Source organism: Myxocyprinus asiaticus, chromosome 24 (genome assembly GCF_019703515.2).
Source record: "Myxocyprinus asiaticus isolate MX2 ecotype Aquarium Trade chromosome 24, UBuf_Myxa_2, whole genome shotgun sequence".
Lineage (NCBI taxonomy): Eukaryota > Metazoa > Chordata > Actinopteri > Cypriniformes > Catostomidae > Myxocyprinus > Myxocyprinus asiaticus.
This window is the reverse complement of record NC_059367.1, coordinates 41369133-41381907: the sequence shown is the minus strand read 5'-3', so window position 1 is coordinate 41381907 and position 12775 is coordinate 41369133. Positions and strand designations below refer to the sequence as shown.

The 12775-nt window shown below is 34.8% G+C and overlaps 1 protein-coding gene across 1 annotated transcript in view; it reads right to left on the bottom strand.

The window, feature by feature from the left end:
* LOC127414484 (1-phosphatidylinositol 4,5-bisphosphate phosphodiesterase eta-2-like) overlaps nt 1-12775 on the bottom strand; it is a 203434-nt gene that overhangs the window by 19707 nt on the left and 170952 nt on the right. The window contains exons 11-18 of the mRNA XM_051652527.1: nt 11596-11703; nt 10643-10798; nt 8214-8312; nt 7622-7722; nt 7405-7490; nt 2942-3127; nt 786-893; nt 256-380 (exon numbers count right to left, since the gene is read on the bottom strand). Coding sequence (XP_051508487.1) covers nt 256-380; nt 786-893; nt 2942-3127; nt 7405-7490; nt 7622-7722; nt 8214-8312; nt 10643-10798; nt 11596-11703 — 969 coding nt within the window. The remainder of the gene's footprint in view (nt 1-255; nt 381-785; nt 894-2941; nt 3128-7404; nt 7491-7621; nt 7723-8213; nt 8313-10642; nt 10799-11595; nt 11704-12775) is intronic.

The window sequence follows — 12775 nt, the reverse complement described above, 5'->3', positions numbered from 1 at the left end:
CTGAGAATAACATTCTGCCTAACATCTACTTTTGTTAAGAATGTCATATGGGTTTCGTGCAACTTGAAGGTAAGTTAATGATGACTGAATTTTCATTTGGTTAACTATCCCTTTAAATGTGTTGCAAAGTCTATTTCATGTTGTCTTCAGGTAATAATTTAATTGCACAGTACAGCGAGTCATCTCACACAACCAAAATGTAGGGCACATTAATATCCAGTGAATATAAATGTGTGTGCTCAGGTATGCAGTCACCTCTCCTCGGTCGCCCAGCATGGAGTCTTTGGGTTTAGGTAACTGCTGACCACTGATGATCTTAAGAATCAGCTGTTTCTTCAAGCGGCCGGGTAATGGATCCTCAGCTACTGGATTGAAGGAACCTGACAGAAGAAAGGAAAGGCACGACTTCATATTCAATCTCTGAATGTCAACAACTCTTTTAGGAAGTTCATAGTTTGACTTCCTAATGCTATTTAAAGTGTTAATATTATTATTTTTTTCTTTACATAGTATTGTGAAAAGTCTTATTAGATAAAGAAAAGGCACATTATTAGATGCTCCACAACAACATTTGACTTCTCTTATACCGGTAGTATCTGCTGCTTTGGTGTGTCAACAGGAAATATAAATTTTAGATTTATATTTCATTAATAAAATTATACATGCCATTATTTTTCACAACATCCTTACTATACAATATATTCACAACTGCCTAAAATTTCTGCACAATACTGTATATAAAATTAATGACCAAAAACAAGCATATGTTATTTGAAAATACTCACCTTCACACATGCAGAGAGGTTTCTGGATGTAGCCACAGTTGCCGTTGCAGTAAAACTTGGCTCGGTTGAGCTGCAGTACTCGGCCCTCCGACTGGTAGTTCAAAGCCACTGCACAAAAGCATAAAAAATACAATAAATAAAAAAACATTATTTCACAACAATAATTACAATTATACAACAGGTAGCTCCAGTCCTCTAATCTGATTGGACATTTTAAATAAATAAACTCAAATGAACTGCAAATGATTTACATGACTATTTACATTTACATGAAACACCTTTATAGCGTTTAAAAAAAAAATCCTATACAATAGAATATTTAAAGCCTACATGCTAGTCGCACAGTTTTGCAGTATGCAATTAATTCAAGTAATGCATGGCAAATAAGGGTTTGTGCTACAAGAATTTACTTCACAACTAGATTTATAGGAATGGCATGTTGTATAATACACATATACACCTCAAACTACTGTATATAAAGTCATGGATGCATCTGCCCACCAGCATCTCGATGTGTTATGTGCATACAGTAGGTTTGATTAATTTTTTGATTAATTTTATTGCCATTTTTCCAGTTGTGTAGGAATTATTTTTCTCTCTTTCTCAAGAATTGTACCCTTTTTTTAATTTTTTTATTAACCCTCCTATGGTATTCGGTCATTTTTGAATGAAATAAAATTTCCTCATTTAATCAAAATGGTTTCCTCTATTTGAGTAGTACAAGACTTGGTGACTTTTCCTCCATTTGCCATCTGAACATACAAAAAAAAATTTGGCATGATTCGATAAGAATAAAAAAAAAGCAACGCCTTTGGTATTCACGGTCAAAATGGAAAGATCATTGAAAATGAATGGGAAAGACAATTTTTTTCTTCTGAAGAATACAATAAATAAATCCACAATAAATAAAAGCCACAATGCAGAAAAAATAGACAGGAGTTACAGGGTGAGACTCTAAATTATCCTCTGTGCAAAACATACACACCCACTCACACACACACAAACACACTTACACACTAACAAAAATGAACTGGTGAGACTATAACACAGAGCTTTTTTTTTAACATTAGTTAGAAAAAAATAATAATAAATCAGTCACAATGCTAAACACACACAATCAGAAATGAAGGGGTAAGACGATAAAACACTCACAATGCAGACAACACACACACACACACACACACATTCTACAGCCATCTTTTGTTCATTGTTGGCATTACAAGTCATCTGTCGTTTTCCAGCTGATGACAGAATTCAGACATATTTTGCAGTTCATTTCTGTTTCTTAATATTCATTTTCTTGACATTATTATGCATTGAGTTATTCAATTTTTAGGTTTAAAATAATTTATTGGTAGAAAAATGCTTATTCTGTGTCTTCTCTTTGTAACACCATGGTCAGGTTTGATTGCAAGCATGACATTAACTGCAAAAACTGACATGCCAAATCAATTTTAAAATGCTAATCTTTGACATATTATAGTTTGATAATGTCTAAATATATATCCAAATGCCTATCTTGTGACAAAATATAAAATTAGGTTACAACAAGCCATCATACTACACAGTAGGATGCTACAGCCATCTACTGGCTTTTACTGGCATGACATGGTTTTAAAGTCATGGTATTTATATTCTGTTCACCAGATGGCAGCAATCTGCCTCCAGTTTGTGTCACATTCTCATTTTTTCTTCATGTTTCAACTTCATTATTTATTAAAAATAATAATAATAATAATAATAATAATATATATATATATATATATATACATATATATATATATATATATATATATATTTTTTTTTTTTTTTTTGTTTTTTTTTTTGTTGCTTATTTGTATATACAAATTAATTGTAACATTTACATGTAAATAAAATAAAAAATAGCATAAAATCCCCCCCAAAAATGCATAATCTTATTGTTCTTACTTCAGGGAAGAAACTGTATCATTATCATCATAAAAAAAGGGTTACACATCTGACCCTTCCGGTCAAAAATTATCGCAAATACCAAAGAGAGCTGCCATTTTTCAATACCATAGGAGGGTTAAGTGAAAAAATAAAAATCTGCAGTGCTGCAATGAGTAACAGGTTCCCAGTATGTTTGAGAAATGCTGTTTATTCTGTGTCTCTTGTTTGTGGGTGGACTGCTATACCCAGATGGCAGCCAGCGTTCCAGAAGGGTTGCGGGTTGAAGTTGCTCGAGTCCACACGGTACGGGGAGGGGTATATACGCGAGAGCTGTCGCTGGTTGAATCGCATGAACTGCACAGGCTTCTGCTGCATGAGCTGATGGGCTTTGGTCTCGCTCATTGACGACACCTGCCAACTGCAGCTGCCCACTGCAATGCAACACAACACACATGCATCAGATACAATGACATACTGATGGACTGCACTCCGAAATGACTTGTGGGACTTAAGCCATATGGAGAGTGACTGCCACTTATAACTGGTGTGTAACTTTTTTGGTGTTAAAATACTTTCCCTTATCCCAGCTTAATATGCAGTGACAACTATAAGTAAGCTGTTTGTAGGTTCATTTTCTCAAAACTGTAAACACTGTCTCTCTGGCACTATGAAATTCCTGTTTGTGTTGAGCCAGAACCGCTCTACCAAGGGGGAGCCTACAAGGTTAACAAAACAAAGCATAATGCGGCGGTACACTGGCGAGGAGACGAGGCCGTTCTTTTTGAATGGATGTCTATTGAGGAGATGCTTGAGTTCACTGAATAAATTGCATTTGTGAGGAAACAGCTCATCACTTAACGAATTGACCGCCTGTAAACTAATCTTCAGCATGTTTTACATGAAACAATCCTTTTGGAGTTATTAAGTGTGGAGTTTACTACGATAAAATTGCTGTTTTTTTAAGAGAAGTCATGGATGATTTTGTGACAGTTAGGTGTCAGTTTATGGCTCAACCCATTCTTTTTTATTTATTTATTAATGCTCAAACAATACAAGGGGGGAATTTAAATATAATACATTTAAACTTAAAATAGATACACTTTAGAGAATTACAATAAATTACAAATTGGAAAAGAGTTGCAAACATACAATGTTTTCACAGCTTTTTTGTTCTTAGACATTTCAACCAATGTAAGGTATTGCTCAAATTCCTTTAAAAAGACAACAAAGAGAGGTCTAGAGCTTGAATACTTTGATTTGAGAATGTGGAACTTAGCAAGCAACAGAAGCAAATTTATAATATAAATCTGTCCTTTTTTTTTAGATTGGTCATTGTCCACAAAGCCAAGTACCACATCCTTCCAAAACAATGCAAACTCATTATAAATTTCATTTTCTTGACAAAACTTTTTGGTAAATGGACAATGCCAAAAGAAAGATGAACAACAGTTTCAGCAGATTCACCACAAAAAGAGCAATTGGAACAAATATCATTTTTTTATTCTTTCTTATATAATGGTTTGCAGGGTAACACTTGTGAATTATCTTGAAAGAAATCTCCTTTACTTTGTTTGTCAAAAAGAATTTGAGGAAGCATCCACACCTTCTTCCAGCAAATATTACCTACTAGATTTTTCCAACAAACAGTCACAGCAGGTACAGTAACAATATCCTGTTGAAATAATGATCAGACTAATCTATTATTATTTTTACAGGAAGAAGCAATGCACAATCTGCCAACAGGAATATCAGCAGGATCAAGTGAGATTGGTAACAACGAATCAGTATTTTTTAATAAAGCAACCTCGCCTGATGAAATAGAACCAAAGACAATGGACAATTATTTTGATGTAATGGGAAACTGAAAATGATCTAAGAATTCCCTATATGTAAACAACAAACCTTGAGAGTTGATTAACTGACTAACCAATAGAATGTTGTTATTAAACCAATTTTGAAAAATATTGATTTATTCTTTTAGAGAATATCACTATTATTCCAAATGAGAGGCTCAACCCATTCATTTTGTATGGTATCCTCAAACAGTGATTTACTGCTGTAACACTCCGAACACAGTTCATTGACGTCAGGGACATTGCATGTTTGTCAAAACACTCACTTGATCCAAGCTGACCATTATGCTCTCTCCTATAGACCTTTTTCACAGTAGCACCATCTATGATTATTTGATGGAAATGAAAATGAAGCTGTGAGGGAGAGACTTACCATCTCTTGACATGCACTGTATAAAGCTATCAAAAAACTGCTAGATCAAATCAAATTTTCAACAACTTATGTTGTCTGGAGATATTATTTCAATGTTTTGTCAGCGGAACTATTCAAAAACACTGAATAAAACTGTATAACACTTTGAAGAGATTGTACGTCTATCCTTCTCACATGCTCATTGTCATCCCTGTCAAAAATCAAAGATGGTGCTGCTGTGAAAAGTGCTATTGTAAAGCCGTGGTGGTTGACATCTCAGTATAACAGAATCTCTGTTATCTCTGTCTCTGCGGAACAATGCTGTGAGTTGAGGGCGGGACTCTGTTTGTTCGATCTGCCTTTTTAAATTGTATTAATAAAATAAAACAATTCCTTCATTTTCTTTAAGTGGCACTCCTAGTCCTACAGAAACCTTTATTTTTTTTTATAGAATTTTGCTAGTTTGCTGTTTGCGTTTCTTCATCCATTTGCCAGTCGAGTTAAAGAATTTAAAGACTGATCACATGGAAGCAACTAATGAATTTTCAACTGCATTTTATGAAAAAAAAAAAAAAAACAAAAAAAAAAACAAAACAACACTTCACAACACAAAACAAAACACATAGTTGATTTCTTAATTTTTCTAGTTGGCACTCACAGTCATCCAAAATATTGAAAGTCTGATCACATAGAAGCAACTAATGAATTTCAAACTGAATTTTATTAAACATCCCTTACAAAAAAAAAACAAACAAAAAAAAAACTCACTGATAATTGATTAATTAATTTTTCTTTTTGGCACTCACAGTCCTCCATATAGAGCCACACTCTAGTGGCTTGAATAAATAGGGCTCTTGGGATACATTTTTAATTAACCTTGCGATACTGAGCCTCACAAGAAGTATTCTAAGTGCAAATGTTAAAGGGGTCATGACATGATGAATACATTTTATTTATTTTTTTTATATTTTGACATGTAAGTGTTCATTATAATATAAAAACATACAGTAAGTTTCAGAACTCAAAACTTCCTCAATACAAAAAGAGCATTTATTTAAACAAAACTTCTAAAACTGCTCGTTACATCAGCACATGACTGCCTCTACAGCAAGACGGCAATGCCTATTTTTACATCCTCACACCCTTAGCCCAGCTCACTGGCGCTAATTCAGAAAGGTGAAGAGGAGAGAACAACACAGATAGGCCAAATGTTCCTGCACACCAAAGGAGACTTACAAAGGACATCTTGTTGTGCCCATCTGGACAATTGTTAAACATTTTTCTACATAAACATGCACTAGACGAACTGCTTCAACCAATATCATGCATCCCCAGCAGCTTTTAAAAGACACAGTGTCAAGTTATAACTCTTGAAATGAGACCGTCATTCTACGTATTGCTGCTTTGAGTACCCATCTACACCATTTTTAATTGTTGGTCTATGTAAACATGCACTAGATGGATGTTTTTGATCGTTTTGATGTGTTTCTGGCGAGCGGTATAAACTAAACATTTGTCTGTTTTGCTCCATTCAATTGCTACCGCTGGCTAGGGGAACCACGTGTCATACAGAGTAAACATACGATGGAAGATGTGAGATGTTGCGCCTGAAAGGGGAACAGAGTTTCTTCTTTGGCCTCTGTTGAAGCAACCCAACATCAGGAAATAGTAACTGAAGTTTAACCATGTTCCTGATTGCATCGGTGCAGGATGATACATGTGCGCATCATGTTTCACCATGCATTAGATTATGTGTGTGCGTCATGTTTTACCATGGACTGTATAATGTTTTCTCATCATATTTCATGTGTAATGTATGTGTTCTCGGCTCATTTCAGTGCGTGTTATATGGGTTTTTGGCTTAAATCAGCCTGGATTGCTTGTGTCACAATATGATTCAAGCTTTGCATAGGAACTGTTATTGAAAAATGGGGCAGTTAAAAACACTATTGGACCCGACTGCAAAACCGTAAATAACCAATTTCATTCATGAATGTTTCATATGTCATAACTGTTTGATATTATAGTTTATGGTGCTGCTGTGCTTGAGTGAACAGTTTGATGGTGTGCATTATGTGTACGCCCTGAAATTTAGTTTTTTATTGTTGAGGAGCTGGTTCATTCTCTTCTGGATGTGTTTCAAATATATGGCTGTATACGGGGGGCTGCACAATGTTAGCCAACCATAGCAGGTTGCCGTTTGAAGTTTAAAGGAGACGCTGAGGGCAAAACTGACCGTTTCGGACAGAGGGCCAGAGACAGGGTGGAAAATTATCATTTACTACAAAATTTTAAGTTCTGTGTGAAAGTTTCTAAGTTTTGGTACAATAAAACTTCTCTAACATTATAAATGGACCTCAGGAATAATAATAAAATGATATAAATATATATATATATATATATATATATATATATATATATATATATATATATATATATATATATACTGTACTGTCATGACCCCTTTAAGAGATTTTCTCATATTCTCCTGTTCTTGCCTCACCTTGTGCCTCAAAGTCCGTCATGCCCACAGATTTAGTGTAGACCAGATCTGAGAGTGCTCGTGACAACTTCATGGTCCTTTTCTTTCTGTTAGAATAGATAAAAGATTTAGACATTAAAGCTGAAACATATTCATACAAAATATTTAACCACATTTATGACAATATACAGTATTCTGGACAACAGACACAAATCCATACGATCAAATCCAGTGTTACCTGCTGTGATGCGGGGGGCCTTTAGACGCCCCACCCGAGCTCTCCTGATCGGTGTCTGTGTCCTCAAAACTGGAGGATTTTCTTATTTTGCTTGTCTTTTTCTACAGCAAACAGGTGGAGGTGAGGAGATGTAGTGATAATACATTATAGTTGTTCTGTGTTTACAAAAGTACATGTCTGTGTTTACAACTGTCAATTTTCCTACTCAGCCTATGTCAGGTTAATCATTTTACATATTATTGGGTCTATGCAGTTTATGGTAACACTAAGTAACTTTCATGTTTAATTATTTTTTTTCACTATTTTTTGGAACGTCCTATCTAAAACCTGTCCTGAAGCAAAACCAGTTAAAAAAATGTTTTGACTGTAGGATGCATGAGTATTCCAGAATGCCGTGTAATTATGCATTTTATGCATATTATATTATTCATCGTTCATGAAGTATGAATAATTGATTACACTGATATGCATCAGCGGAGAGAGTACCTATAAGACACAGACATATTATTTGGTGTATGTTCAACTTAAGAGGAAATGCTGTTGTTTTAGTGTGTGTGCATACATATGCACAATAATCTATATGTAAAATTACCTTGCGTTTGGAGAAGCTTCCCATGAAAGATCGGGCCAGACGCTTGTTGCCTCCAATGTTGGCCTCATCTCCAGTGTCAGTGCCATCTTCCTGTTTTCCCTGAATTCAAAACACATACATTATACTGTAGCATAGCCTACTATAAATTCCATTGAAAATTTTGGCAGGGGCATGTAGAGGAGGTTATATAGAAGAAATGTGCAGTAGACACTGATTATGACAAACTGTTCATTATAATGAGCAGAATATCACAAAGGATTTCCTGTAACACTTTATAATGAGGTTGTTTCTGTTAACATTATTTGATGCAATATTGAACACGTACAACTTAATGCTGTGCAAGTATAGTTAGTTCATGTTATCAGTTAACATTAACACTGAATGACAGTATATTTAGAAGTTATCACTAACCAATATTAATAACTGCTGTAAAACAATTGTTCATTGTTAGTTCATGATACATGTTAACTCTTATGCATTAACAAATGTAAATGTTTTTTGTGAAAACTTTACTGTAAAGTGTTACTGGAATCCCATGATAAACTGCAAGTTATTTAGGGGTTTATTCTTGATTAAAGCAGAATATATGCATACAAACAGGTGCTTTATAATTAATAAAAGAAAGCTTGATTTAAAAAAGTCTGGCAATGGATGGAAAACAGATTAATATTTAACCATGCTCACTAGGTGGCGGTAGCAACCTATTAAAACATAATTTGAAGGGGTCATATGGTGGAACATGGGATTTTTCTTGCTTTCTTGAAATTAAAGTATGTACTATTTAGACATACTTTAACATTCACAATGCAAAGCTCCCTGCAGTGCACTCACACTATTTATGAAAAATAAGCTGCATCACAATGAGAACATTAATACATGACCATCCATATTTAAACATAAACACCTATTCAGCGTTTAGCAACTTGCCCATGGTGAACATAGTGAACTGCTGGAAGGCAAAGTTAGCTTATCACAACAGAGGTTATTTACATACAGAAGTCCTAAATGTACAGTAAAAAGAAAATAATAATAACAGCCTGCTTAATTGTAAGGGTCAGGGAGAGGGTGGAAAATGGACTGGAGAAACTAAATACTAAACTATTATTGTCTTTGGTGCAAAAAACATTGACTAACATTAAAAGTCCACAAGACAAAAAATACAATGGTGCAAAAATGCAGAATATGGCCCCTTTAAGCAACCTTGCCTGGAGCACAACAATGGGCTGTCAAGGAGAGAGATGTAACAGTGCCCTGTGTTTGACTTATAAAAGCCTCTTGAGTATGTCCTCAAATAACCACACACATCTGTACAAGGGTACAATGAACCTAATGAGTGAAAGGCAAGAGGACAGTTAGCAACTGAAGTAAATTATGATATATGTCAGTGTTGGGGAGAAGTTAACTAAAGACAAGGCCTCGCTACACTTCCCTGAGCCCAAAGAGCCCACCCCCATGTCTATACGATGTTCTAATGCCGAGATATGGATATTGCAATACGGTTGCTAGGGTATTCCATCTGGTTTCTGGGCAGTTTCCAGGGTGATACTAAAAAGACTGATTGCTAGCTTAAGTGAAAGGAGCCCACCCCCATGTCTCTACCAAATTCTGGTGACAAGGTATAGGTGTTGCTATACAGTTCTAAGGCATTGCTAGCATGTTTTAACATGTAGCTAGGCACTGCTAGCATGTTGCTTTGAGTTGATAGAATGTTTTATTATGTAGCTAGGTGTTGTTAGCATTTCTTAGCATGTAGCTAGGCGTTGCTTGCATGATGTTGCTAGCATGTTTTAGCATGTAGCTAGGTATTGCTAGCATGTTGCTAGGTGTTTCTAGCATGATTTAGCATGTTGATAGTCATTGCTAGCATGTTTTAGCTTTAGTTAGTTAAGATTTTAAATTCCTTGACAGTGATTTCAGGAAATCACTGATAATAATAATATTAATAAAATACTTTTATGTATATTTTGTTTTGAGGTACATGTTGGAAAACCATTCAGAGTTGCAAAATGTCACCATTGTTTTTTATACAGTAAATATTCAACACACAAAGTATAATAAAAAATGATTTATTACAAGCAAATTAATGAACAGTTAATTCATTACTATTGACTATTTACAACTAATAAAGGCTACTGATATCTATCTATCCATCCATCCATCCATCCATCTGTGTCTGTATGACTATCTGTCTTATCTAAATTAGAAGTGAATAAAAAGTGATTAATTTCAGTCTGCAAACAAAAAAATAATATAAAACAAATTATCTAAATAAATAATTAAAAAAATGGATCAAAATTATTGTAATGCATTTGAACATACAGCACAGTGCATCTGCTTTTGTGTGTAAATCAGGTAACATTTACTGTCCTGGTACAGAGTAAGACTGTTACTGTTGCACTATAACTTATGTACAGAGTGGTAACCTTTACCTTCAACGCCGACTTATCAAGAGGTTTTCCTGTGGACGGCAATGCAGTGATGGTGAAGCTGTCTGGATCTTCTCGGTCACGAATCTTTGACTCCTTCATGAGATTGTCCAACTTTTTCTTTGCAACATTTTCGGCCTGTTTCCTGTTCATAGATGTCTGAAAAATGAGAGAGAGTGAAACAGAGACAGAGAGTTAGCTGTGTGAAATTTAATGGACCTCATGGGTGGACTGACTTCTTAATATGAGCCTTCTTAAGATTTCTACAGGGAATCTGAATGACAAAACCATTCATCACAGGATCTGGGTCAGTTAAACTTTTAAGACCTTGACCTTATTTTACACACAGAATTCATGACAAATGTTCACTTTCCAAAATACCCCCTTTATTTTTACATGGAGCACTTAGACACAAGGAGCTTTCGTTCCAAATATATGAATCTTTCAGTTTTCACTAAAAGCCTTGTGCATATGATTGCATTGCACAGCTGAACTAAGAACAGAAGGACTTCTGAAGAATTGACAGTTAGGGTGAATCTCATGAAAGCTTTCAAGAAAATATCTGGGCCATATTTCAGCCCAAATTAATAAAAAATTAGATTAAGAAATTATATTTTACTATACGAAAAATAAGAATAATATTTTTAGCACCATTAAGATATTTATTAATGAAGTACATAGGATCAGTGTTGATTTTGTGTTGACTTTAAAGCCAATATCAAGATAGTTCTGAGACAGAGAGAAGTCTGAATACAAAGTGAATTGCGATGTCTTTGGAGGCCCCCCATCGCTTTAGTGATTAGCTTACACTGTACACACCAAAGGCCCTGGTATTCAACTTTCTTTCGGGCCGTGCGGCCTGAGGCTTTGGCAGTTTGAGGCCCCAGGGGTTGCCCTTTCTCTCCAGAAAGACTTAACTCAGTAAAACAGCACTGTGGCAGGATAACATCACTTACATCTCCGTTCATGAGCTTACAGTCGTCTTCCATCTCATCTGCACTATCTTCATCTGACACGTCCCCCTCCTCCGCATTCTCATCTATGTTTGGAGGCAGTTTTTTACCCTATGAAACCCAAACAAACATACAAAAAAACATGTAAAGATGTTTCAAATGCATCTAATTCATATCAGCACTAATGAAATGATGTGCACAAAACAGACTGTAAAAGACCCAGAACCTGATTCCACCCCATCTAACTCATCCATTTTTGGGGGGAAAATTTTTTAATTGCTTCATTACCAAAAGTATAGGCCTATAGGGTCTATAGTGACCCGAGATATGTAATAATGTTGCAATATATATCTGCGCTTCCATAAATAATATTTTTTTTATCTAGTTTACATATATAAATTTACTAATCATAGTATATAAATGTATTTGTTTATTCCAAGACAAATGAGTACTATATTCACACAAATCATATCATGTAGATTTTCTGCACAATGATGAAATTATCAGGATCTGATATGCATGTACACATGCATATTATATATGCTATTTTTTCCTCAAGGTGGAGCTGTTGTTTCAGTGATTAACTTGATTTACATTTGACATTGCTATGTGATGAAGAAGTAATGTGGAAGTATGATGTCTTTGATATATAAAATATAAAATAAAAGCTTGAAAACGTAATACTATCTGTGCATTTTGTAGACCATTTTTGATAGATGCACGTTCCGGGTCACTAAAGACACGGGATATGCAATAATGTTTGGCAAAACACCATTTAAGGATTAATTAATCAGGATTAAATAATAATGGATTTAAAATTTAAAGATCTTTTAGCTATTTCTTAGAATCAGAGCATTTTATAAGCAATCACTTTTTGCACCTCAATCACCTTAATTATTTCTCCAAGAATGGGATTAAATGGAGAGCAAATGCAGACTTTTGCTTACAGTTGATCTCCATCTTCTCATTTCTCCTTTATATGTACTCAAACATTTCTCATCAAATTCTCCCAAGACCAAATTATCCACGCTACGCCATCCACATTCGCTATCCAAATTCTGATGTTTTTAAGAATATATAACATACTATTATTACGACTTATCATGAGACCGGGATGGGCCAACTAATAACCTTAGTTCCAGCAGAAGGATATCACTTAATTAATTTGCTTGATAAAATAATT